The sequence below is a fragment of the Alosa pseudoharengus genome, unplaced genomic scaffold (assembly GCF_046254945.1).
Source record: "Alosa pseudoharengus isolate Yale_2024_CS ecotype anadromous, Long Island Sound unplaced genomic scaffold, YU_APseudo_1.1 YU_APseudo_1.1_scf_12, whole genome shotgun sequence".
Lineage (NCBI taxonomy): Eukaryota > Metazoa > Chordata > Actinopteri > Clupeiformes > Clupeidae > Alosa > Alosa pseudoharengus.
The window spans coordinates 40,795,457-40,822,491 of record NW_027468587.1 but is presented as its reverse complement, the minus strand read 5'-3'; the positions used below and the strand labels follow the sequence as shown (position 1 = coordinate 40,822,491).

The window sequence follows — 27,035 nt, the reverse complement described above, 5'->3', positions numbered from 1 at the left end:
TTTATAATAGTACAGTGGTGATAATTTCTTGGTTTTTTATCAAGCACTTTCACAGCCTGTTTGTTTAGAGAGTACAAGGGTTTCAGAGTGGTCACACCTGCCTGGGACCAGCTTGTAGCACAATAAGACAAATGGCAGAAAATCATTGAGTGCATAAACAGTTTAGCAGCATGTAAGGGTAATTGATGTCTAATATGTCTAAAAGTAATCAAACTTGCTATAACATTTCTAGATATCTTCTTAATATGCTTTCTGAAATTTAAATTGGAATCAATGATTATGCCCAGGTATTTAAAGTTGTCAACAATTTTGATCAACTCTCCTTTGACCAAGATGTCAGGATGTTGCTGTGCATTTCCCATTTTAAAGAAATACATAGCAACAGTTTTACTTACATTGAGAGTCAGACAGCTACTAGTTAGCCAATCTGACACTTTATTTAGGACTGCAGTAAGTTTTAAAGCAGCCTGTTCTCTATTTTTGGCATGCGTATAGATTGCTGTATCGTCCGCATACATTTGGATATTGACATCTGGGCAAATCAGAGGGAGGACATTAATATATAAACTAAATAAAATTGGTCCTAAAATTGATCCCTGTGAGACTCTAATGGAACTGTTGGCAAAGGAAGAGCATACATCATTAATTTTGGTGCACTGCTTCCTTGAATCTAAATAAGACCATGAATCCATGTCAGGGCTTTAGTGGAAAAAATAAACTTAAATAACTTTGACAACAGAACATTATGATTTACGGTGTCAAAAGCTTTTCTGAAATCAAGGAAAACACCACCAACAACACCCCCATTATCAAGGCTGGATTTAATTTGCTCAATAAAGTTAACAGTTTGCTGTCTCAGTTGAGTGGTTCTTTCTAAAATCAAATTGCATAGGGTGCAGTGGAGAATGGCCCTGATTTAAATGGTCCATCAACTGGTCACACACTATCCTTTCACTCACTTTAGAAATGACAGGGAGTATACTGATAGGTCTGTAGTTGGTAACATCAGTTACATCACCAGCCTTGTAAACAGGAGTTATTGCTTCTGTTTTCCAGGCCATAGGAAAAAAAATATGATTAAAAGACAGGTTGACCAGATGTGTTATTGGAGTGGAGAGGATATATTTATACTTCTTCACAAATGCACAGTCACAATCAAAACATCTTTAGCCTTGGCTGAAACATCTTTTTCACTGGCTGAAACTTCGTTTTGAACTACGTTTGTATCAGTGGTAGGTTGTGGTGTAAAATGACTTGCTTGTAGGCTTAGCTGTTAGTTTATTGTTCAGTTGAACATATTTATCTAACCCCCCCCCCCCCCTTCTATTTATGTTTGGTACCGCTTCACTCTACTACTGGATAGGGGATCAGGCTGACTGCAACTGCTATGGATGCAGGGCTCCAGACTAACTTTTTGCACTGGTTGCACTGGTGCGCCTAACTTTTTTTCTTAGGTGCACCCAGCACAAAAGTTAGGTGCACCCAAATTTCCAACCACATCGCATTTAACACCGCAGCAGGTTCACTTTTTTCCCTTAATTACTGTCCTATATTGATTTACAATTCTACAAGAAAAGTAACTTAATGAAGTGTTGGTGCTTTAAGTGCTTCACTGAGCTGAAATGTAAACATCTCAAGATGAATTAAATAAAAATAACAGTGAGTAAATTAACAGTGCACGTCTTTTAAGGGCTTCAAATCTCATGGCTCAATGTCTTACATACTATCCTTCATGATCTTTAGGCCTTGGCTAAACCAGCTCGCCATGCTAGCATCTTCCATAGAAATGTATTTGAGCACAATTTAAAGAGATGTTCCAAGTAGCCTGGGGGATTTTTATGTGATTTTGCAATGATGATTGCAAATAATCATTTGACAGCCCCACAATGCAATTTACTTTTTAATTTTAGTATTTTTACATTTTCAATAAGAACATCACTATGGTTAATGCAGTAACGAAATGGTAGGCCTGTTATTATAGGCTATTGCACTGACTTGCCATGCTCGATCTAAATGTGTCCATTCAATTCACCGTACACAATGACCACAGTTATACATGCAGGGAATATTCGGGCTTTAAATGTTGCAGCGATATTCGGTTTGCGCCAAATACCGGATTAAATTGATTGATGCCATCAGAATGAGTTTACACAACTCGCGAGCAAAACGAATATTGCTGTTGAAAAACGGGTTACTCCCTGCATGTAACTGCGGTCAATGACGCACTCCTTTTCGGCGATATCTGTATCTCTGTCGTTCGTGAAGGCCTTGTATGCATTGTTCGCAATTTTAAGACGTCTTTTCATCTGCAATGACTCCTATAAATTTGGCGCAAGTGGCATTCCTGTACGTCGGGTTTACGTTCAAACTATTTTTCTGATGAATAATTATTTCGGACTGAACTTTTACTGTAGTCTGTAGTTTCACTAGGCCTATTGTAGGCAACGATAAACTTGATCATCATCTCGTGCTCGTCTGATCGGTTTGCTGCTGCCAGCCGCCGAAAGGCAGTGGGGAGAGGGGACATTTATCTCGGCCTATGTGACCACACTGTAATGCAACTACATCCACACTGTTTATCTGACGAGTCTCTGACCTCTCTCTCTCTCTCTCTCTGCAGCACACGCATTTTCAAATTTACACACAGGCACTGGGCCACGGCCAATCAGAGGGGAGGTCCCGCCCTTCACTATCTGTGATTTGTTTAAACCATGATATTGGCCAAATATGTGTCTGTTATTGAACCAAAGGTAGAGTTTCAATGCGGACATGTTTTCCTCTCTCGAATAGCTGATCGCACCGGTGCGACCTCCGATTTTTTTTGAAAAATTAGGTCGCATATGCGACCAAATTGGTCGCACTCTGGAGCCCTGGATGCTATACTGAATGGATGGCAGGAAAGCACAGCACACGTGAATTTCTAGATGAAGAAGAGTAGATAAATGCACTTGCTTTTCAAACTGATAAGTTGTCAATGGTTTTTTATGCAAGCTTGTGTAGCCTAAACTAGACATACCTAGGCCTAGCCACATTTATCCTGGCTGTAGATAAAGCAGGATATGAATTTCACAATATTTTGCCAGATTAATAGTGGTTTACTGAGGTTAAATATCAATTGAGATACCATTGAAATGACGTTGATCTTTAGTTTGGTTGTAATTTCAACATTGTGTCAATATTCATTTTAGTTGAAATACCATTGGAATCCCGTTGATCTGTAGTTATGCAACGTTGCTTCAATATTAATTAAGGGTGCAAAAGTGATGTAGAATCAATGTTGCAGTGTGACTGAATCAATGATTTAACGTTGACAAAGTAATGTTGATTTAACATCGATTCAATGACTAATTGTTATCTGGGTGCAGAATGAGCAGTCATCAACACCAATGCAGGTAGCCTATTGCATCTTCTATCTATAAAGCAAGAAGCGTCTGTGTGTCCGTGTGTGTGTGTGTGTGTCTGTGGCATGCATATCTCGCTGACCGTTTGTCAGACTGACCTAAGATTTCGTATGTGGCTCGCGCGTGGCACAAAGGTGTGCACTCTCGATTTTGAAGATTTTTGAATGCATATTACAAAATATGCTTATTTACGTAGGACGTTTATCGCTGCACTGCACTGTTTCCAAGGGGACCAGTTTCAGGGGAGCTCCACCCCATGGATCGTGTACTGACAGTAGCTAGGTCCAGAGAACGGGCTCTGCTAGGTCTCACTTTGATGATAGTCAGTCGCAATTTAAACGGATTACTCGGGAACCGCATGTGGGTTAAGATGCAAGATGATTCTCATGTCTCACCTCAACAATAAAGACTCCCTGTATGCAGTTTGCTTGCATAAGATGATTACTTGCAAAAACACGACAACAAACACGGGTATGTAGTGACCACTCGAATAGCCCAGGCTACTTTGGACTTTCAAGAGACTTTGACTAAAACGACAATTCCGACTGCAAGGTCCCAAATTGAAACGAGCGATAGGCTAATGCCACATAGCTAACGTTAGACAAGTTGCAGACTGAGCGACGGCACTTATCACGCCATCAAACACGGGTATGTAGTGACCACTCAAAATAAAAGTATGTGCAAGCTTCGAATATCATTAGGAAGTTATTCAGTAAGCTATACACATTTAGCCTTAACTCAAAACAGTTGTCATTATGTCATTCTGATCTGTAGAAATGTCACATGCAGCCATGCCTAAATTTATTAGAGGCCACATTAATTATAGGCTAATATATTATAATATTCAGTATTCATTATTGAATGCTTAGCTGGAATGATGTTTCCCTATCATCCTATTTTTTAAAGCAGGCATACCTGTGGGCATGTAATTGAGCTACGGGTTTTCTTTAGGAATGGCATGTTTGAACGGGCACTGCACTAGTTGCATACAATTAGGCTTTCTCTGAACTGCATTTTCCAAAGGCCAGCTTCCGTGCTTGTGTCATAACTTCAGAACGGCTTAATTTGGTGTGAACATTTGTATGGACTCAATGATGAAGTCAAATATCAAGGTCAAACCCACCTTGAGGATGATATCTCAAGAATGCCAGACACACAAGGTTTTTAGGGTTTCTATGAACTCAAAGATTAAGTGATTCAATGTTTTTTTTCAGGAATCTCCCCACCAACATTAAGCCAGCAGCTTTGCATTCACTAATGTAATTCCTCTGGCATTACGTTTCTAGTTGTACAGAAAAGTTTGCAGTGTATGCAGAGTTTTCTGATACCTTTGATTACCAATATGATGTTTCATGCTAGAACATTTAACAGTTGAAAGATAAGGTGGTTGATGTGAGCATAATAGTTTTAGGGTCTTTCAAGAGGTGTCTAAAGACGTATCTGTTCAGCTTACACTTAATTACCGTAAAACTCCAAATAATAGCCCGGGCTTTTATTTTCCCAAATCGCCAAACTGCACCGGCTAGTATTAGAGACAGGCGTCTATATGAGACAGGCCTTTAATTCCCTTTACACAAAACTTTTCCTTTGCAAAGATGGAAAATATTATCGAATATTTTATTATTATCGAACACACTGAATGTCTACCTATATGACTAGGCTATCTGATGACAATTACGGATCATCATTCATTTAGTGTTGAGATGTTGTTCATTGAGTGAGATACCTGACCAAAACCGTTCAGGAATTATTTATGCAAAAGTGGAACGTGCTTAATGTTTCATTCTCCCTCCTTTTCGGCAGGAATGAAACAGCATGAGAGAGCATGAACCATACTGTTTTTCCCGTTTTGTATTTGCCAAATTTGACAACAGTCTACATTCAAATCATAGCCTACTTCCAGGCGCACGGGAACATATTTTTGACCAGGGGTGCTGAATAACAAAATAATCATGGATGTCGACGATTTCTCTCCCAGCATATGATTCGAATTTAGACAGCTAAATACGCCATTTCACAGCCGTGTATGAGTAGGTCTAAGAGTGAGAAGTTTTATAATGCCCTGGGCAGCCACATTCCACTGCAACTATGCGCAGCACTTGCCACTCCGACTGCTGTAACCTCCTTTCGGTAATGGTTTCGTGTCATTGCGAATCTTTAAACAGATGATCTGACGGGTTTTAGAAAATGAAATACAACCCGAAACTAAAAAACAGACCGGGCCTCTACTGGAGACCAGCCTTTAACCCAAACCTGTAGCCACGCCAGGCGTTTAAAAGAGACAGGCGTCTCTTAGGGACTCGGCGATTATTTGAAGTTTTACGGTAAGTGGTTCTTATGAGTTTGTTTATTTACGGTAGTTGTTTATTTTCATTAGTGACCGTTGACATTGCATTGACATTATTGTTATTATTGCTATTTTCCTTAATGTAGTCTTACCAACTTTTTAAAACTGTTTACTGTTCATTTTTAACTATTGTTTTGTTTTATTATAATTAAGTCAATTTGGACAAAAGTGTCTGCTAAATAACCATAACCATAATAGTGAGGATAAACAGTTCACACTTACAAAGTTAAAAATACTTCAGTTTATCTGCACGGACCCTCTCCACAATATCATAGAAGTGTAATGATATTTTGAGCCTTGTCAGGGGTCAGACACCAACCACTAGCATGTTTTCATAAACATACCTTTAATGACAGCTTCTGCTGAGGCCAAGTCTTGTTTGTGTGTAACCTAAAACAGAACATTAGACTGTTAGTATCATCTGATTCCAGGGACAGAATGACTTAAAATGTATGAAAAACTCTCTAAAAAACTCAAACTCAAAACTCATATTCATAGAAATGAACTTCCCGAGACACTTATCTCTACTATGATCCCAGAAAGATTTTCTTTGAATTGTTAGTTTTTTGAACATTTATTTTATCTAATGACATAGAAAACATAATGAATTGCATCCACATATCCTTTCACAATCCAAAACTATTTTCCACTAGTGTAAAACCATGAGACTGAGACCATGTCTACACAAAACCAACGGTTATATTTTTTAGTCTTCACACCTTTAACAACACCTGTAAAAATAAAACTTGCATCTGCACGAAAAGGTGAATAATAACCAATAGGTCTTTAACTATAACATTGTTCAGCTCCAAGCCAGAGAAAAAACTAAATCTAGTATGCCCATAGTTGTGAATTGGTCCTAGCACATTTAAATCAAAATATTCTGTAATTCTGTAATTTAGAATTCTAATACAGAAATCAGCTGAGTAACAATATGTGGAATCAACATGAATCTCCAACTATAATAATGTTATTATAGTTGAGAATGACAGAAGATAAAAAATCTGGAAAATCCATTAAAATTGCTAGCATGCAATGTTTAGGGGGTCGATAAACAACAATGCAGAAGACAGGGACATCACAGATTAATTGGAACATAAAAACCTCAACTTGAGAAGCTTTATAAACACCCTTTAAGGTAGGATTCAAACCAGTCAAGAGCTTTCCCAGACATTCCCAGTTCAGATAGTGTAGAAAGGAGAATGTCATGGTTAACAGTATCAAAGTACCCTGCAGAATTATTGGCACCTCTGCTAAAGTTGACTAAAAGAGGAATATAAAATCATCTTTTAGAAATTGATCTTAATGCCTTAAGTAAAAATGAGGAAATATCCAACCTGTTCACCAATTTTCTTTGTGAATGAATAATGTATCATAAATAAATACTGTTAATGTTCTTCCTTAAAATACAGGGGTCATTAGTATTAGCACCCCTATGTTAAATTCCCAGGAGGCAGGCAGATTTTTTTATTTTTAAAGGCCAGTTATTTCATGGATCCAGGATACTATGCATCCTGATAAAGTTCCCTTGGCCTTTGGAATTAAAATAGCCCCACATCACCACATACCCTTCACCATACCTAGAGATTGGCATGGTTTTATTTCAGTTAGCCTATTAGCTAGTTTGATTTACATTGAGCTCAATGAACATCATGTGTATCATATGTTTTTTTTTACTTTCCAGGGGGCCATTTGAAACCTGCTGGTGGGCCTGATTTGGCCCCCGGGCCTTATGTTTGACACCCCTGCTAGATTCAGGCACTTTGGTGACTCTGATATGTATCTATTTTTGAAAACGTACCCATCTTTTAAAGGCACCCTCTGCAACAATTTCAACTTAATAAAACAGTTTAGAAATTATTGTGATAGTTAAATGACCTGTTATGGCAAAAATGGCGGTTTTCCATGTTCCCCCTACCGTCTCCTGGCGGAAAATCAGCCTTGCAAGACCTGCACTAGCGTCCCGGCAAAGTCTGAATCAGGAAGTCTCGTGAGAAGCGAGAACAACCGAGAAACACAAAATGCTTAAAATTCTCTGGACATACACCCCCCCCCCCCCCCTCAAGCAACGGTAAACCATGCTGGCCAGCAATAAGAATAAGCAGCGGTGGCTTCATTTTGTAGACGGCAAAGCCAGCAAAAAGACCAAAGAGACGGTTATGAAATATGCACCCCAAAGCTGTAGGGGGAGCTCCGTAGAGAAAAGTGCGACAACAAAAGTGAGAAATTTGCGAAGAAATTATAAGAGTAACAGAGCAGGCCACTGACAACGGTGGTTTCAAAATCAATTTTAATCTTCTTCATACTCAGGACAAGTTGAAGCATAGCTGACAGATTAAAATGAAAATCAGTGGTTCTGTGTAATACTTGTGGGGCTACATGCCGGTCAGTGTTCCGGTAATCACTAACTCAAAATTACTGGGAAAAAAAATAAAATCTGAAAGAAAAAATATATATGACCGGCACTTCGCTGGCATGGCAGTCATAATAATCATACTGTAAAAATTAGGGCTGTCAATCGAAAAAATAATCGAATTAATTACATACTCTGTGATTAATTAATCTAAATTAATCGCATATATAATTTTTGCTGTGAAAGTATTTTAAATATTTAAATTCAAATGAATCATTGAATAATCAGCATTAGTGACATTAAAGTTCAAAAACTATTTTATTAATATTTTCACTGTTCAAATAATGGCAATAATAATCTATGATATGATCTAATATGCTATGCTAATAAAATAAATTTAAAAGTGCTTTGGGAAGAAGTTTTTTTTTTTTCACATACAAGGCATTTCAGGCCACAGATATAACCTAGGGGACACAATGAAAATAAATTAACACTCCCCTCAATGTCAACACTTATTTCTTTGCATTGATGTGCGACTATAGAGTTGATGAACTCTGGTGATATGCAAATTCCTTGCTGCAGAGGACTTTATTTTCAACACTTTATTTTTATCAACACCATCAGGCCGTTTTTTAAAAGTAAATGTTCCAATCAATGATCCAGGCAGCACGTTTTCTTCTCTCTCTTTCATTTTACGGTCTAATTTTTAATGACTAGAACGCCTCGGGGTCAAAGGTCATACGGAATCGATTAATCTGCACAAATTTTTTTAATCAGTTATTTTTTCTCAAATTAATTAATCGAAATTAATCAGTTATTTTGACAGCCCTAGTAAAAATGTTTTGTTTTTTTGTATTGGGATATGTAGAACAACATATACTGAACCTCAGAAACTGTTTTGGTAATTTGAAGTGATTATCTAAGGTCTTGGTTATGCTATAAGCTCAATGATTTAAAAAAAATATATGAATTGAGATCAAAGTTTACTGAGATATGCTGTGACACCTTTCGGTAACACTTATAATAATAAGGTGCCATAATAAATAGCAAACTAGTCGTTACCAAACCCTTTGTTAATATTTGTTAATTGTTACTAAAATGTCTATTTGGCACAAGTTAATAGTTTTTTCATCATTAACTCATTGAGTGCCAAAAACGTAATATTACGTTTTTCCTTCCCATGCGTTAAGTGCCAAAAACATAATATTACGTTTTTAGCTTTTTTTTTAATTACGAAACTAGACACTCTAACACACCTTATATGTGATTTTGGGAACTCTGTGATGAATGGAAATGAAATATATGACGATCGAAAACTCATGAAAACGCACAATCTGGACATTTTATCTGGACATTAAATCATAACTCGGTTGCCGATTTGGGTCGAATCAGTGACGCAGGCATGTCAGCTCAAAACCAGGCCATTTTAGTGGGTCTATCACTAGGTGGCAGTCTCGCCAGGTCTCGCTAGGTCACTTTCCGGAAACTACAGGCAACACTTCATATTTCATGAAAGACGTTATATCTCCATTTCTAGAAAAAAAAACAGCGATTTTGATGAAAACTAGCCACTTTTTAGCTTGTGATTTCTCAGGAACAGTAGCGTGTAGAAATACACGGTTTGCACCCACTGAGAGCTTAAAGTCTCACCTTTGAAACGAGCCATTGTATGTGTTCATAGCTATAACACAGAATATGCTGTGGCTGTACATATATCATCAACAATGGTCTAGAATCCTGGCACTCTAGGACAAAGCTTCCGAAAACAGCTTGGCATTCAATGAGTTAATTAAATATTATTGTTGTTGTTTACATAAAATCTGTATGTTAATGTTTTAACAAATAGAAAACAATCTATTAACTAATATTGTATTAATATTTGTTAATAGTTAACTAAATGTCTTTTTGGCACTAATTAACAGTTATTTCTTACATCATTTAAATTTTAAATGTGTATTTACAAACTACGTATATGTTAATATAAAAGTTAATGACATATTATGATTTAACTAATTGTTATTAAACTGTGCTTCTGCCTATCCCAATATGAACCACTCCCCATAGGGCCCTTACAATAAAGTTGGTTAAGCTTAATTAATATATTAGGTACATATAGCTATCAGCGTAGGGCCCCTTATAATAAAGTTGGTTAAGCTTAATTAAGTATAAGTATAAGTATAAGTATAAGTATACTCTTTTGATCCTGTGAGGAATTAATATATTAGTAATATATAACTAGATAGATAGATAGATAGATAGGTAGATAGATACTTTATTGATCCCCAAGGGGAAATTCAAGGTCTCAGTAGCATAGACATCACACACAACATGCACTTACAGCAGAAAAAGTAATATACATATAAGAAAACCTCACTGTAGACATCACAGTAGACAGAAGATAAACATGATACTAAAATACTAAATACTAAATATACTACAAAAACTAAATCAAATATTAAATATCAACAAAGTGTGCTTAAGGATGCTTAAGGATGATCAAGCATGACAGGGCAGAGACTGAGCCTGTAGTGCAGCTGAGGATGATCGCTTCCTTGTTGTCCCTGTCAAGGGTGCCATGGTCGTGGACCCCTCAACAGACACAAGAAAGATGCAATATACAGTTGAAAGGGTGGGGATAGTGATATGGACATACAAGAGAATAATGTATAATGTAGACAAGATAATATAACACAACTATGTCAGTGCAAGAATAGGTTGAGGTAAAAGGGTTACAGCCATTGGTCAAGTATAAGGTATTAAGCATCAAGTACGGCCACAGTCCAAGAGGGAGGGAGGGGCTGTGCAAATGTGCTAATATAGCATGTAAACAGACTATGCAGAGAAGTCTATCTCTCCTCTACCCTTAAGTGAAGCGTTGAACAGTTCAATGGCCCTGGGGACAAATGACTTTCTCAGTCTATCAGTTGTGAGCGAAGTCTCCAGCTGTGTGTGATGATGTGACGTCTCCAATGGACCGGATCTGTTGCTGCTGTGCTGCCTCAGTCTACTGTCGCCGCCTCTTCTGCTTTTATCGTCAGGAACGTCAGTGTCGTCTGACGTGTATCTTTTGCACGGACTCTGATATCACACATTTTCAAGGGTGTTTTAATGTGTGTGTGTGTTGCAAATGAGCATTGTATATATGTGTATATAGCATTACATGATGTGTTATTTATTTTCCCTGCATTTTTACATATTTGAATTAACATGAATTTCACTGGTGAGAGTCATGGGTACTTTAGTGTGGGGAGAGGAAGGGGCCTTCTGACATTTAGTACCTCGGGTAGCCCTGGTTTAGCCAGTGGTGGTGTAGTTAGAGAAAGGGTAACATTTTCCACGCCTGTACAGTGGGCAGTGCTTCGACTTGGGCAGCTTCACTCGCGGTCCGCGCGTGGGATCACGCGACTTTAATTTGTATTTTCCCAGTGAGACGCTGCAACAACCCAAACAACCGGTAGATGGCTCAAGTGAGCAGGGTGTCTCGTAAAAAGAAATGGAGCCTGGAAAACCCTACACAGACTTCACTACAGACTTTAGCAGACTGGTTTAGAAATAATTTAATAGCCAGAAATATGCCTGCCCTGCCCTAATAAAGAAATATTTGGTTAACTGTGAGTGAATCCCGTTTGCAGCCGTAGAAGAAACGCAGGACAATTAAACATTCTGGTTTTCTCCGAGTGCAACGATGATAGACAGACATCATTTGGACAAAATATAGAGCATATTAACCTCCGTTGCTCAGCCAAATGCCTTCCTGTTACGTCAAGTTATCACGGAGTTACAGGCGCTAAACGATTTTTGATGGTCACAAGTTTACTTAGCCCAACAGCAATCTAGGGACTGTTCGTTATTTATTGAAGGGGCCACCGGAGGAATTTTGAGTGCTTCAGTCAAAAGTTGCATGACCCTCCCTTGCCTGCTAGAAATTGTTAAATGACCCTCCGACAGAATTGTTAAAAAAGATATGACCCTCCCCTGCCAATTGTCGCTGTCTTCCGCCCGCGCTGCTTTGCGCCACAGCCACACACTGTGATTAACGTTCTTAAATCAATCTTTCCCGTGAGCTTGCATGCTACCAGTCCTTCCTTTTCAAATGTGTTGCGCCTGTTTGCAAAATTTCACAAATAATCATATGTGATTAATAATATGACAAATAATCCCTGTGCACGGGGACCGAAACAATGCATGCCAACTTTTTCCGTGTTTTTCACATATTTTAACTAATTAAGAATGCGCCTTTACTTTGGAGTTAGCGAGGTAGAAAACGAGAGAAATAGTGTTTAAAATGTCCATTTAAATTGTAGCCTAATTTTAAATCAGAAATAAGAATGTGAGGAGGTTGCTATTAACTTTAAAGATTGCATATACAATTAAAACTATCTACATGCAAATTGAATGTCGTCCGGTCAATGGATGTCTGCTTTAGTTGACAGCACGGTCACTAGATTTTAATCGGTAAAGTTGAGGAGCTGGTATCTGTTAATGTTCGTGCAAATAGGCGGATTCATGTCCCTTGCATTTTGCAACTGCGAGGTACATCAAGTACATGGCAGGCGCCCCACAGAACGGTTTCATTTTGAGAGGTAGATATCCATGCTCTGGCTCCTCTGCGATGCGTTCGTCCCCCAGTTTCATGCGCCAGTTTCATGAGCTTTTATGACAAAACCGTGACTGTGGTAGTTAACAAACTACATCCTAATAGAAAACTGTTAGCTTTCCTGGTATCAAATGACAAATGGTATCAGTTAGGCCTATAACACAACATAAATTGTGCTGGCGACCCAAATAAAATCTCCTGCGACCCACCCGTGGGTCTTTGCCCAGACTTTGGGAAACACTGTTCTAGGCTACTGTCAGTGACTGCCGTGAGAGAAGCGGGTACTGTGTTTCGTTCATGTCAGTGACTGACGCAAGAGAAGCGGGGTCTGTGTTGCGTTGCGTTAATTTATTTTCAATTGGGCATGCCATGCCGTGTAGTCCACAGCTCAGTTCTGACAAAGCCGAATTTACTCCTTTTGAAACAATGAGTGCGCGCGTTTGTATGGTTATATTGCTTGACAGGGGGGATCCCAAGCAGCTTTCAGCCATAAGGCTACATTGAGAACATTTCCTAATTCACCCAACACTAATATTCAAAATGTTGAAAACTATTTCGGCATAGCCTATTAACTTACCACCCGATTCACATTGACTGGGGGGCAGGGGGGGGGCAACATGTAAATTAAATGTAACATTATTGTGAATCAAATTAAAATGTTCTCTTTTGCAAACGTAGGCATAGTAACAGATTAATTTAATAATGTTACAAAGATACTACATCAATCCGTATGTTTCATTAGGCTACTAGGCTATTTGTTTTGCTTTACTCTTGATTAATTTAGGCTAGGCCTTTTTATTCAGTTATTCATCATCTTCCGTCCTTGTGTAGCGCACGCATTCTCAGACCTGTCACCTGCCACTCATCGTAAGGGAGGTGTTTGGAATCATTCCCGCGTTACAACCATCAGCCAAGGTGGTCACTTCAGTCAAGCTCGTGCATGAGTAATAACGTCATCCATAGCATCGAAGACTCACTCACTCTTAGACTGTTAGTCAAAGATTCTAGAGCGCTCAGCTCCAGAATCTGTTCAGGAGTTGTCATTTTCCCTTACTAAGAGTAGGTCTGAAAGGCTTTGTGAATAACTTAATAAGAGAAACTCCTATAGCAAAAATCTTTTATTGCTATTTAGGAGTAGCCTACTCCTAGTGGTAAGATAAAAGGCTTTGTGAATATGGCCCCTGGTGTCTTGCAAGTCAGCATCTCCGACGGTAGTCTATCCTATTAAAAATATAAGTTTTCGATGTCCCAAACGGAGAGCCATACTTTATTGTTTTAACGATCTCTATGCTACTCACCAAAATATAGGCATGGGAACATGATGAAGTATCCAACTGTTGTGTGTTAAATTATTGTGATTACGAGCCAGTGGTTTTCAAACATTATGCGTGACTCGGACATCTATGCAACAGACTCATATCGTCCTCGCATTCGCAAAATGAGGACATAGGCCTACAGACTGCTCAGATAACAGGTGTACCTCCAGTTATGCACGGTTTTAGTCAAGTCATTTAAATGTGCTGGTGAAACAGTTGTGTACTCTATTGTTATTTATCCCTATTCACCCACGCCGTCAATTCTGTGGCGCAGTGCGTTAAGGTCGGCTGACGACAGCTGCCGTTACGCAGCAGTTATCAGTCCCCTGTCCAAGAGTTTGAATCTGGGTTAAGCCCATATTTTGAGAAATGCTGAATAGACCACAACCAATTTCAATTCTTCAACACGGTCACCGTTAGACTAGAGGGGAGAAAGAATGGGAAAAGATCTGGGCACAGTTCTTCCAGAGCTTCGTGCCAAGTAACAAGCGTTGAGTCGAGATGTTTGTGTGAATGAAACGAAGTGTATAGGCCATAGTGTGACATGCGTAAACCAATGGTGTAGAGATGACGCCACAGGGTTTTATTTAAGAGAGCCTACGTTTGTATGTAGGCAATTTATATTCACAATACTTAGGCCTACTAAAATAAATAGTATTTTATTTGTATTGGTTGTTTAGAGTAAAAAAAAAAAATCGGTCGGTCTTAACGCAAGTTTACAACTGGCAAGTCGGTCGGACTAAAAGGGGAAAAAAATTAATATTTGAGTCGTTTCTAAATTGACAGGGTTACGGCAAACGAAAATATTTTTAAGGATGGCCTGACAGTGTTTTTTTGCGCGTCTGCAGAAGTCAGCCAAATATGAATGTAATTCTGCGGCATAAAGCAGATGTATTTGTTTATTGTACAGAAAAATAAAAATGACATGTCAAGCAGTCAATTGACTACATTGCAGTCAAGAAGTAGGGCAAATGAATTTACGAAACCAAAACGTGGGTCATAGTTGTCTAAGCCTCTATTGCGTAGCCTGTTAAAAACGTCGCCAGATAGTATTAAATCGGCAACAACATTGTTTTCTGCAGAAGCCTACCCAAGGCTACAGATTAATTCTGAACAGTTATTTCTCTACTGGCTCAATTATCACACCACTGTTTTGATTTGTGTAGTTGCGTTACCCCCAACACTGACAATAATGTAGACAGCAAATTTCGATTTCGATTTTCGTTACCACCGTGTAGTCAAGCCTTAAGACATACCCAAGTAGCCTAAATCGAGGTAATGTTTAATTATGCATGATTTATTTTGTTATTGAATTCGTAGGCTGGGATTACTCTCGGCAAGTCTCCTGCTTTTTCAGAAGGGGCGGCAGGCAGAGCGATGTACAGTGGCAGAGCGACGCACAGTGGCTGAAAGTGGTACTAAAGCTTCACGCAGCTTCACGCCTCGTAATGCGCGACTGAAGTGGTCATTTGAAAGCGATGCCCACTGTACATCAGGATTTCGGAGTCGGCTATCCCTGTTAAACTGACTAGAGAGCAGGTTAGGGAACTCAGTTCTAACGTTAGTCAGTCTGTTAGCGCAAACCTTGCGCGTAATGTCTGTCTAGGTTCACCAGCTCTTTCTGCCGGCCATTCCCTGGGGGGTGGTACTCTTATTGAATCTCGTTCTCAAGTCTGAGAGGAAAGAGTCGCCTTTCTTTAGAGGTGATCGTAGTGATAAATTCTCTCTGTGTGAGTGGGAGGGATTAATGAGATTGTATCTGAATTAGGGTGGCTACACTGGGAGGAACTGTGTGGATGAGCTGCTTAGCAGACTGATGGGCAGCGCCAGGGATGTAATTCGGATTTGGCTCCGTAATAATGTGCAGGTGTCTGATTCAGGTAACGTGGATGCTGTCTTTTGCATTCTCAGGCAGCATTTCGACAATGCTGTGCATTCGGGTATGCCTCTTGCTGATTTTTACTCCACTATGCCGTATGTCAATGAGCAACCTCTTGACTACTGGATCAGGTTGAATAAGGCAGCTGAGGTAGCAGAACAGTCTTTGGGACATGACAGCAGGGTGTTGCGGCTGCAGACTGTAGAAGTCACCGCCATGGTCATTAGGCATTGCCCTGATAGAGAGCTCTCAATGATGTTTTTAAGTAAGCCTCAGAGTGAGTGGACTACTTGTGAGGTCCATGCACGCCTGGATGAGTTTCTACGGAATCACAAGGTACAGAGGGGTAACGTATTACAGAACACTGCTTCTATGGTCACACCTGTAATGGAGGCTGTGAGTTGCAGTGTGTCACCTGGTGAGTCTTCAGTGGGGGTGGGCAAGGCAGAAGGTACCACACTGGACAGGTTATTGGGCATGCTGGAGAGGACACTAGTGTGTAATTCCCAAGCTACTCGACAGCCTAAGCGAGGTGAGAGGCGCAGTTTCAAGTGTGACGTTTGGACCACTCTACTCAGTCACACTGTAGGTTGCATAAGTTGTGCTTTCTGTGTTTTAGTCCTGAGCACATGCGCTCTCAGTGTCAAGGTAGGTCACAGGGTGTGAGACATGCTGTGGATTCTGCTGCGGTGGGGACTGCACAGAAGCTGAAGCCGTTTCAGGGAAACTGAAGAGCCTCCATTCGGAGGAGGGCAGTGGCAGGCATCTGAGTTTACCCTCCAATTTGAATGATGACATTGAGTCGGTTTATTCATATTTTTGTGAGACATTGCCAAAGTCAAGTAGGGTCATTCCACGTCAGTTCAACCAGGGCCCACGCACTTAGGTCTCAAAAAATTCTGAAAAAATTACCAGGTGTACCTATGTTACCTAGGAGACACACTGTAAAATGACTCTTATGTAAGATCAATACTTTCCAAGATACAGCCAGTTTAACAGAGGGAGGGGGGTGTCGATTTTGTCCAGCCTCTTTTTTTTGTCAAAGTTCAAAAGCCCACAGCGCAAGAACTAAACCATGTAGGAGGCTCAAATTTTGCATGGTGGTACATAAATAGGAATAGTATGTAGCAAAATCGTCACGTTTGGTCTGGATAATCCTGCATGGTCATAGCTGTCCCTCAAAGTTGATACAAATTTTATTGGAGTTTTTGGCTGGGCTCTGTTTAAGGGTCATTCCGTGTCAAATCACCCAGTGGCTGGCAGGTCACCCTCTCCCAAAAAATCTGAAAAGAATCACAGGTGTTTGTAGACCAAACCTTTGCGTAAATCTTAAATAGTATATCTGTATCACTAATGGTTCCAAAACTACAGCCCTTTGACGTTTCAAGTCATTTTAAGCATCATGGTGAACAATCCTTTTTGTTCAACTTCCAACATTATTGGCTCTTTTGGTATTTCACACACATTAGTGAAACTATGTGAATAGAAGTACATTTTCCTGTTGAATTAAACAATCCAATCAAATCAGATGTATCTTGTGTAATTTCCCCTCTGCAAAGCTCTGAAAATGGCTATAAATTCATTATGTGAAAAAACATCACCACCTTTGAGGGCTTGTCATTCAAAAAGTATGTGACACAAATTCATCAGATTTTTTTCCCACTCATGTATGGATTATACGGAGCCCTCCGGGTGACATGGGGGAAAAAAAACATGGGTTAGAAAAAAAAAAAAAAAAAGTAGTGGGGAAAAAAAAACATGAGGAAGAAAAAAAAACGATGCACTTTCTCGATCTCGCAAAACTTTTTTTCTACTTTTGGAACTTGCTGGGCTTCCTACTTGACCCCAATAGGCCCACAAACCACTACCGCCAGATGGCAATCGTATCATGATACTATGATTGCTCTATCACTGTTGCGTGTTGTGGGTTTTCTGGACACATTACATAGGCCTATGACACGGGAGGGAGAGGGAGACACCTGCGTGAAGACACGCACACACACAGGCGCGTAGCAAGCGTGGGGGATGTGGGTGTTATAATGTACACAGTTTTGCTGGAACACGATTATATCCCTCACACTTTTTGTCAGATTAAATTGAAAGTAAAATATGGAAATAAACGCTCCCGTAAAGAGTTGGAACCGTATCTATTACGAACACACAGAGACACAAATAGGTCTGTTGATTTGATTGAACGGTCATCCAGCCAATCACACCAAGTTAGGTGAAGAACCAGAGCCGCTCTGATCAAATTCAAAGTGTACGTCTTTCAAGGCTGCTGCTTGGGTCTGCATTGTAACGTCTGCAGTGAGCAGATTCCAGATAGAATTGAAATGATAATTGTTACCGCATTATGCTAATTTAGTAAACCAAAATTCACTGTCTGACTGACAGTTTTTGCCACAATGCAGGGAGTCAAAGTGAAAGCGGGGTGCGTGCACCAAGGCACCTGTTTCTGCAGGAAAACATTTGGCTACTGTTCTCAGAGCATTATGCTTTCTCTGCCTATGATCTGCAGCTTTTCTCAAACTATGGGCCTCCTCAACAATGAACCTACTACTGCTCCACATAGCCGCGAAATTAAGTTATGCCCGGTGCTTCACACATCTGCTCATTTGCAGCATACTGTAGTGAATGGCTACTTGCGAACGTTGTGGATTACTTGCGAACATTGTGGATTACTTGCGAACACTGTGGATACTTGCGAACTCTGTGGATTAGGCTACTTAGGGACTCTGAATTATCTCTGGACACTTACGGTCAGTCTCATAACGCTCCAGGCTGGAGCTGCTGTACGGACTAAACCAGTACTTTCTCAAAGTCGATCATGCAATGTGTGCGTCCCTGCAGCAAGTGAAACTGGAGGTAACGTGGGCTAGAAGCAACAATAGTTTAAACAAAACGTGGCTTCCTGTAACTATCAATGGAAAAATGCATAGAAACTGCTAATCATAATCTTTAAATTGACATTAATTAAGCTGGCTATATGCAACACAATTTATATATATTCCCTTTGCATATGTTTGGGTAGACTTCAAACGTTTTTGAATTTGAGCTTACAGTTCTGTGTCCTTTACATTTATTTAATAGGTATTAGTGATACCCGGGGGGGGGGGGGGGGGGGGGGGTTTGAATATGTTTGTAACCCCCCCCCCCAAAAAAAAAATAAATGAACGAACGAATAATTTCTTAGCTAATAATAGCCTATATTAATTTTGCCAACTTTGTAACATTTACCTTTAGCTTAGTTTTAGTTTACCGTTGTGTATGACTTTAAACAGCGAGTGTGCTCAGCTCCTCTAATCAGGGCTCTACAGTGCGCCCATTTCACTCGCACATGCGAGTAAAAATGATGCCGTGCGAGTGCAAAAAAATATTTAGGCGCACTGGTGCGAATGACTTCTAACCATGTCAATGTTTGTCTACAAAATACACCGCAACATCGAGAAACATTACTGGTGCAAACCATAGAATCACGTCGCGAATGCAGCATAAAAACTACACCTCCCATCAACGTTAGCAGTTTCGCGTTGTGACTCGCTAGTAGTCGCTTCTATCAAATCCAAGAGCGCGCAGAAAAAGCGGAAAGTTAGACTAGCCAGCCAAGATGCAAAGATTGAAGAAATTAGTTCTTCTATCCACCGAATTCATTGGATATAGGAGGAACAGGATGAGATTCTGAGAATGCAGTGAGAGAAGGAAAGGTAACCTAACATGCCTTTTAGCCCAGTTGACGTATTGGCTGCAATATGCAAAATATAGCTGTAGCGAACGAACCGGCACAAAAGTACCCTCCCGTAATACTCCCATTTTATTCAAAGGTAGAACACTACTGACAACTCCAGGCTTCCACGCATGTATGTTTGTTTACACCGAATACAAGCTGAAGTGCAAAACGAAAGTAGGCCTAACGTTTGCCTACTGCCCCCATCAATGCAGATATTTCAAATAAAAACTAAAAGTATAAAACATATATCCTTGATTAATGTTGGGTTTTGTGGAAGAGAAAATGGACTGTTTTAGTAGTAGTAGTCTATTAGGCAGTATGCAGTCAGATAGGTCACCATGGGCATATTTGGATTAGCTATAGATGGATTCACAAATAAATAAATTAGCCTACATTTGGCAGGATACTTGATATACAGGCTAAATGCAAATATGGCAATGTATTATATTATTTTACATTAACAAAATGTAGGAAAATAGAACAGACTGAAAATAAAGTAGGCACTGATCTTTAAAATCCTGTTTCCTGTAGCCTAAATGTTGTCAGTCATTCTTAATATTCGCAATTGGTGCACTGGCATGTTTAACTGTTAGCTGCAGTATAATGTTAGATTATGTGTAAGTTAAGTACAGAACTGACTGTGCTCCCAAATTTTTGTCTGTGCTCCTACATTTTTTAACTTGGGCGCACAAGTGCTCCTGAAAAAAAATGTTAGTGTAGAGCCCTGTCTAATGCAGGGTTGGACTACGTTTTGAGAAACATACAAATTCACCTTGTTCTTGACCCATCTGAAATGACTCCTCTACCTTTGCTGCCTCCATCCTTTCTGTATTTGTTATGTAAAATGTATGATGACACTGAAGTCTTGAGTTAGTGAATTGGCTAACAGTGTTAGTTGGTATACAAATAGCCTACACATTGCGCTACACGCTGCGTAGGCTGCGTGCATTCTCTCTCCTGCAGATTTGCGTTCAGTAGCCAAGTGCGTAATATTGTAAAAGTTGAAAAAATAAATGTGTTTATTGAAGCCTACAGAAAATAAATAGCTTACTATCATACCGTCAGTTAATTGGCTACAGTGCAGTGAAGAGTTTGGAGAGAAGTTATAGGGCAACTTGAAGTTTTATGAAAATAATTTACGAACCAGAACATATAGCCATAAGCTTATATTTCTTGCAGCTGTTAAAACACCCGCTAGATAGTTTAAATACCCACCAACATTTGTTTTTGCTGTACAGATTATTTCTGTAAGTTATTTGTCTACTAGGCCTAGCCTACTGGCTGATTTATCAAACGAGTGCTTTCTCGTTCGTCCTCCGCAAACTACTAGGTGTTTAAAGTAAGACGATATGCTGCTCTGAGCGCGTTTCATGTTTGGTTCAGCGCTGTTTTCCCTGCGGAAGTTCCCGCACTAAAATGTTGAGAGGGACTGAAAATGTTACAATGTTTTTGTGTTCGATGACGTTCAGAAATATGCGCCGTCTGCCAGAAGGCTACTGAATAGCCTACTCTGATGTATTGACACTGAAGATCGCTAGATTTCAAGAGTTTAAGTAGGCTAGCAGTTAAGTTGCATTCATCGCTATCAAGGGGTTTAATCCTTGTCCCCACCGGAGATAAAAATAATTTAGCAGAGGTAGGGATAGGAAAACCAGAGTTGGGGAAATCCTCACCATCCCCCCCTACAAATCGCACCCTGGTGATACCTCGAAATTAGGCTGCTGTCTGTTAGGCAATTTATTGTAGCCTGCTGTGTGTGCGTGTGTGCACGCAGGTGTCTCCCTCTCCCTCCCTTGTCATAGGCCTATGTAATGTGTCCAGAAAACCCACAACACGCAACAGTGATAGAGCAATCAGAGTATCATGATACGATTGCCATCTGGCGGTGGTGGTTTGTGGGCCTATTGGGGTCAAGTAGGAAGCCCAGCAAGTTCCAAAAGTAGAAAAAAAAAGTTTTGCGAGATCTCGCAAAACTTTTTGCGAGATCTCGCAATGAGATCCCGCAAAAGTGCATCGTTTTTTTTTTCTTCTTCATTTTTTTTCCCCCACTACTTTTTTTTTTTTTTTCTAACCCATGTTTTTTTTCCCCATGTCACCCGGAGGGCTCCGTAGGATTATAAGGTCATGTCCATGCATTAACTTTGGTTGTTAACATTATCATATTGTCAGAGCATTTTTATTAAATTGGGCTTGATTTTCAAAAAGCCTGTTTTCATTTTCTCATTTCACCACGTGGACAGTTAACAGGATTTTTTTAAATTTTACCATATATCATTCTGTATGTGAGGATCATCTGCCCAAAATTGCGGCTTGTTGCTGAGTTTCTTCATTGAGATAAGATTTTTTTTACAAATATTGTCTATAAATCCACTGAATTTGTACTTTATCTGCAGTACCACTTTGCACCACATGTGGTGCTCTTTTAATACAATGGAAGTCAATGGAAGAGTAAGAGAGTCACTTGTTTGCTGCACATATACAATCTAAACACACAGTTTATGGTTCATATGGTTCAAGTAAAAATGGGTTTCTAAAATTCAGTGCATTGTCAGATGCAGAAAAATCAATACTAAAGATTTATCATCTTTTTACAAATGCCTCTTGGATCCACGAGTCCTCAAATCTTGTTATGAATACTTGTGATGGAAACACACATGGTCATCTTCATCAAGTGAAATACCTTGATGAACTGAATTTTAGAAACCCATTGTTTGTTAAAGCACTGATCTCCATCTTGATGCTCTTTGTCTATGTATCACAGAGGACTGCATCCCAAGCATATGACGATGAATATAGACTTTGCCTAACCAGCTGGCTAAAAATGATTAAAGTGCTCACATAGGCACTGATAGGTTGAAGCTGGTGTAGAAAACTCATTACAAAGATGGTAATTATGCTAAATCCTCTTGCTGCATGTATGATGACCAGTCAGTCTTATGTGTGTATAATTTACTTGATCAGTTTATTTTCTCTAAATAAGATTTATGTATGAGTAGTATGTTGTTCATGTTGCAATAATTATTTGGACCAATTCAACTATGAACCATAAACTGTGTGTTTAGATTGGATATGTGCAGCAAACAAGTGACTCTCTTACTCTTCCATTGACTTCCATTGTATTAAAAGAGCACCACATGTGGTGCAAAGTGGTACTGCAGATCCAGTACAAAACCTGTGGATTTATAGACAATATTTAAAAAAAATCTTATCTCAATGAAGAAACTCAGCAACAAGCCCAGATGATCCTCACATACAGAATGATATATGGTAAAATTAAATGAAATGAGAAGATGAAAACAGGCTTTTTGAAAATCAAGCCCAATTTTAAAAAAAATGCTCTGAAAATATGAAAATGATAACAACCAAAGTTAATGCATGGACATGACCTTATAATACATATATGTGTAGGAAAAAAATCTGATGAATTTGTGTCACATACTTTTTGAATGAGAAGCCCTCAAAGGTGATGATGTCTTTTCACATTATGAATTTATAGCCATTTTCAGAGCTTTGCAGAGGGGAAAGTATACAAGATACGTCTGATCCGATTGGATTTTTTAATTCAACAGGAAAATGTTTCACTAATGTGTGTGAAATACCAAAAGAGCCAATAATGCTGGAAGTTCACCACATTGCTTAAATTGACTTGAAGTTTCAAAGGGCTGTAGTTTTGCAACGATTAGTTATACAGATATACTATTTAAGATCTATGCATGGATTTGGTCTACAAACACCTGTGATTTTTTTCAGATTTTTTCGGAGGGTCACCTGCCAAATTGCGCTGAAATTGGGTGATTTCACACGGAATGACCCTTAAGCCTTCAGAAGACATATTTGTACTCAACATAGGCTCTTGATTTATTTTCCTTACTGAGATAAGTAGAAACACTCTCACAAAAAGCAATGAACAGAAAATAAATCCCTTCAGTGTCTGAACAGCAGACCTCACAAGTCTGAAAAATCATTTTGGTTATCATTTTCAGAGCACCCAAACACCTTGTGGGAATATACAAAGATGTTTTAAATATGTTTTTCCTTATTCTCCATGATCCCTTCTTTTTGAAAACACCAATTTGACTTGTCTTATGCAAATCTTTCTTTTTTATTTTCCACCCTGAACATGGGCAAAATGCCCCATTGACATCAATATCCAAGTCTCCAGTCTGGAGAGATGGAGAGGTGGGTCCATCCCAGATAAAGTGGGAACTCTGAGGCTGAAGAGCGCAGTCACGCTCCAGCCCATGGCTGAGCATCTTTTGTGGGGTAGGTTACCACCTAAGACACACATCTCTGTTGGCAGCACAGTTGTTGTGGAGCCCAGCACTTCGTGCTGAGACGAGTGGGGGGACGGGTGGCTTCCGGTCAAGATTGTTAATCCAACGTCGGTGGCAGTAACCCTACGCCGGAATGCAAAAGTAGCTGACGTATATCCCGCCATTGCATTAGAAGATTTTGATCAACATTTTGTCTCGCAGCATGTGGCTAAGGTGAGCTCAGGCAGTTCTCATGGCAGCTTATCTGTTAAGAGTGATTCTGGCAGCTGTATGGGCATGGTGACTGCACGCTGCAAAGTCTTGGACTTGGTGCTATACCTATTGACAGTTGTCAGGTCTCTTCTCAGTGGAAGGACAAGTTAGTTGAGTTGATCACGGAATTTGAATCTGTCTTTTCTCGGCATCACCTTGACTGTGGTGAAGCGAGTGAATTTTGCCATAGGATTAGGTTGACTGATGACCGTCCCTTCAGGTTGCCATATCGTAGATTGTCCCCAGCACATTATCAGAAGTTGAAAGAGACTTTGGATGAAATGGAGGAGAAGGAGATTATTAGAAAGTCTAGTAGTGAGTACGCTTCTCCATTAGTGCTGGTGTGGAAGAAGAATGGAGACCTGCGGATATGCACTGACTTTATGTGGCTTAATGCACGCATGGTCAAGGATACTCACCCACTTCCCCACCAAGCAGATGTTCTGGCTGCTCTGGGTGGTAATGTATTTTTCTCCACCATGGATCTGACATCTGGCTATTACAATGTTCCGTTGCATGAGGATGATAAGAAATATACAGCTTTCTCATCTCCACTAGGGTTGCATGAATATAACAGGCTCCCTCAGGGCCTTTGTAATAGCCCAGCTACTTTCATGAGGATGATGCTCTCTATCTTTGGTGATCAGAATTTCTTAAAAGAATTATCCGGAATAAAATGCACTTTAGATCAATTTACGGATGATTGAGAGTACATACGTTGAGTTGACATCAAAATCATGTCATTCGGATGTGTTTTGAGAAAGTTCGATTTTACCGTTTTTAGTCAAAACTCGTTAGCGTGGAAGTGAGAAGGGCATATTATTTCGCCGCTACAAAATGCTATTTTTATACCTCTTCTACAGTTCCGAACAACATTACACTTACGTGGTAGTGAGTAGAGGGTCCCTAAAGCCAAACCGAAGTATCCCGAGGTCTTTATGTGGTCGGATAGAGAGTCCAGAATGAATTTCATTAAGCCAGTACCTTTCCGGAAATGTTGCCTCCTTGCTGCCATCTTTAGGGGAAAGTCCGTAGGAGTCGATTGCCAAGTGTGCTCTGGAAATTCACAATTTCGTCGCCGAAAAACATAGTTTTTCTTCTGAAATTGAAATGAAGTTGTATGGACTGGACTATGTTTTTTTTTTTTTTTAAACGGCGACGAAATTGTGAATTTCCAGAGCACACTTGGCAATCGACTCCTACGGATCTAAAGTGCATTTTACTCCGGATAATTCCTTTAAGTCTCCTCTGCTATTTGGATGATGTGCTAGTATTTGGGAGATCTGAGGCAGAGAGTTTGCAACGCTTGCGCATGGTGTTTGAGGGTTTGAAGGAGCACAACCTGAAGCTGTCTCCAGCTAAGTGCAACTTTCTTAGGAGATCAGTGAAATTTCTGGGTCATATGTGACCAGGCATGGCAAAACCAGGCACATGTCTCCCCAGAGACATTTTGAGTTATTCACAGATTCTGAAAGTGTTTCAAAGCTATCCAATGATGTCTCACTCATGGAGATCTGATAATATTTGAATAAGTTGTAGCCATTTTAAAGTATACACATCTCAAAGCTACAAGCTAAGAAATCAGGGTTTTCAATTTGACTACTTTCTCCCTCAATCCATGGGAGGGGAACACAATGGTCCTCATTTACATGATGACGTGTCGCCAGGACACCGACCGTATGGACCACAGAGCGGTAGCACAAAACCAATACGTCTTACAAGGCGAAAACGCAGAAAGGCTAGATTCAGCGCTAGCTATCAAGGTAACCTCTATGATCTAGAAAATATGATTAGACAAATTAGGAAAGAAACTGACCAGGAATTGAATCGTAATGTTAAACCAATTACTTTGCAACCTACTCTTGAATTAAGATCACCTGAAAGCGTGGAAGTGAATGAATGTGTTGAAGCAGATGTTGAACAATGTGCAGGATTACTAAACCAGATCACCCTGACCTCAGAAATACTTGATGACTATTGAATGTGAATAAAAGAATGGATGATGAACCATAACTGCAAACAATGACCTCATAATAAATAATAAAGTGCGATGAATGAAATGTATCATTACAAGTATTTTAGTAGCATAACCTTATAAAGTCTAGGAAATTATGCATGAAAAGAATTGTATGTCTCAAAACTGTGAAATGAGTAAAGTGCCTTAAACTGTTTAAATGAATGTATTCAGATTGCATTGTGTGAAGGTTAATGCCATAAGTGTTTGTAACCTGTAAGAATGTAATCGATCTCTTGATGACTGTAAAGTGTATGTTGCTAAATGTAATGTGTCACATGGATAATAGCCATTGAATGTAAACTGTTTGTGTAACCTCTGGAAACTATCTGTAAACCTGACTGTGATGTATCATCTCCGAAACGTAACCCGGAGAAGGATGTGAATGCGTGTCATTTTAAATAGTTGGTTAAGATCAGTGACTTCTAGAATGTATTAGCAATTGTGAGAATATTCCCAGCCATATTCCCAGCTAACGTGAGAATATTCCCAGCTATATTCCCAGCTAACGTGAGAATATTCCCAGCCCTCGTGGGAACTTCTAGAAGTTTCCAAACTGTCGTGGGAAAATAGGATTGATTTGTCTCAGGAATGTGTGGGGGAGGTCAAGTCTACCTAGTATAAATAAGGGCTGAACTAGACAATCGGGGCTGCTTCTTCTTTTTTCTTCTACTGCTACGTGCTGTTTGCTGTTACGCTTGATTGTCAGGATTCGTTGTCCGTACTTCGTTGAGAAACCGAGTGTTGGAACTTTGTGCCAGGCTGAAGCCGCGGATCGGAACTCCGCACCACCTGTTGCCGGGATCGCACCGTACTCCGACAGTAAAGAGACTGCCGAACGACTATCAGCGGATTTTTCCCTATTTTTGAGGACT

General features: G+C 39.7%; 1 protein-coding gene across 2 annotated transcripts in view; it reads right to left on the bottom strand.

The window, feature by feature from the left end:
* crppa (CDP-L-ribitol pyrophosphorylase A) overlaps window positions 1-27,035 on the bottom strand; it is a 151,522-nt gene that overhangs the window by 82,108 nt on the left and 42,379 nt on the right. For both annotated transcript variants that reach the window (XM_076281235.1, XM_076281236.1), the window contains exon 5: window positions 6,093-6,138. In XM_076281235.1, coding sequence (XP_076137350.1) covers window positions 6,093-6,138 — 46 coding nt within the window. The remainder of the gene's footprint in view (window positions 1-6,092; window positions 6,139-27,035) is intronic.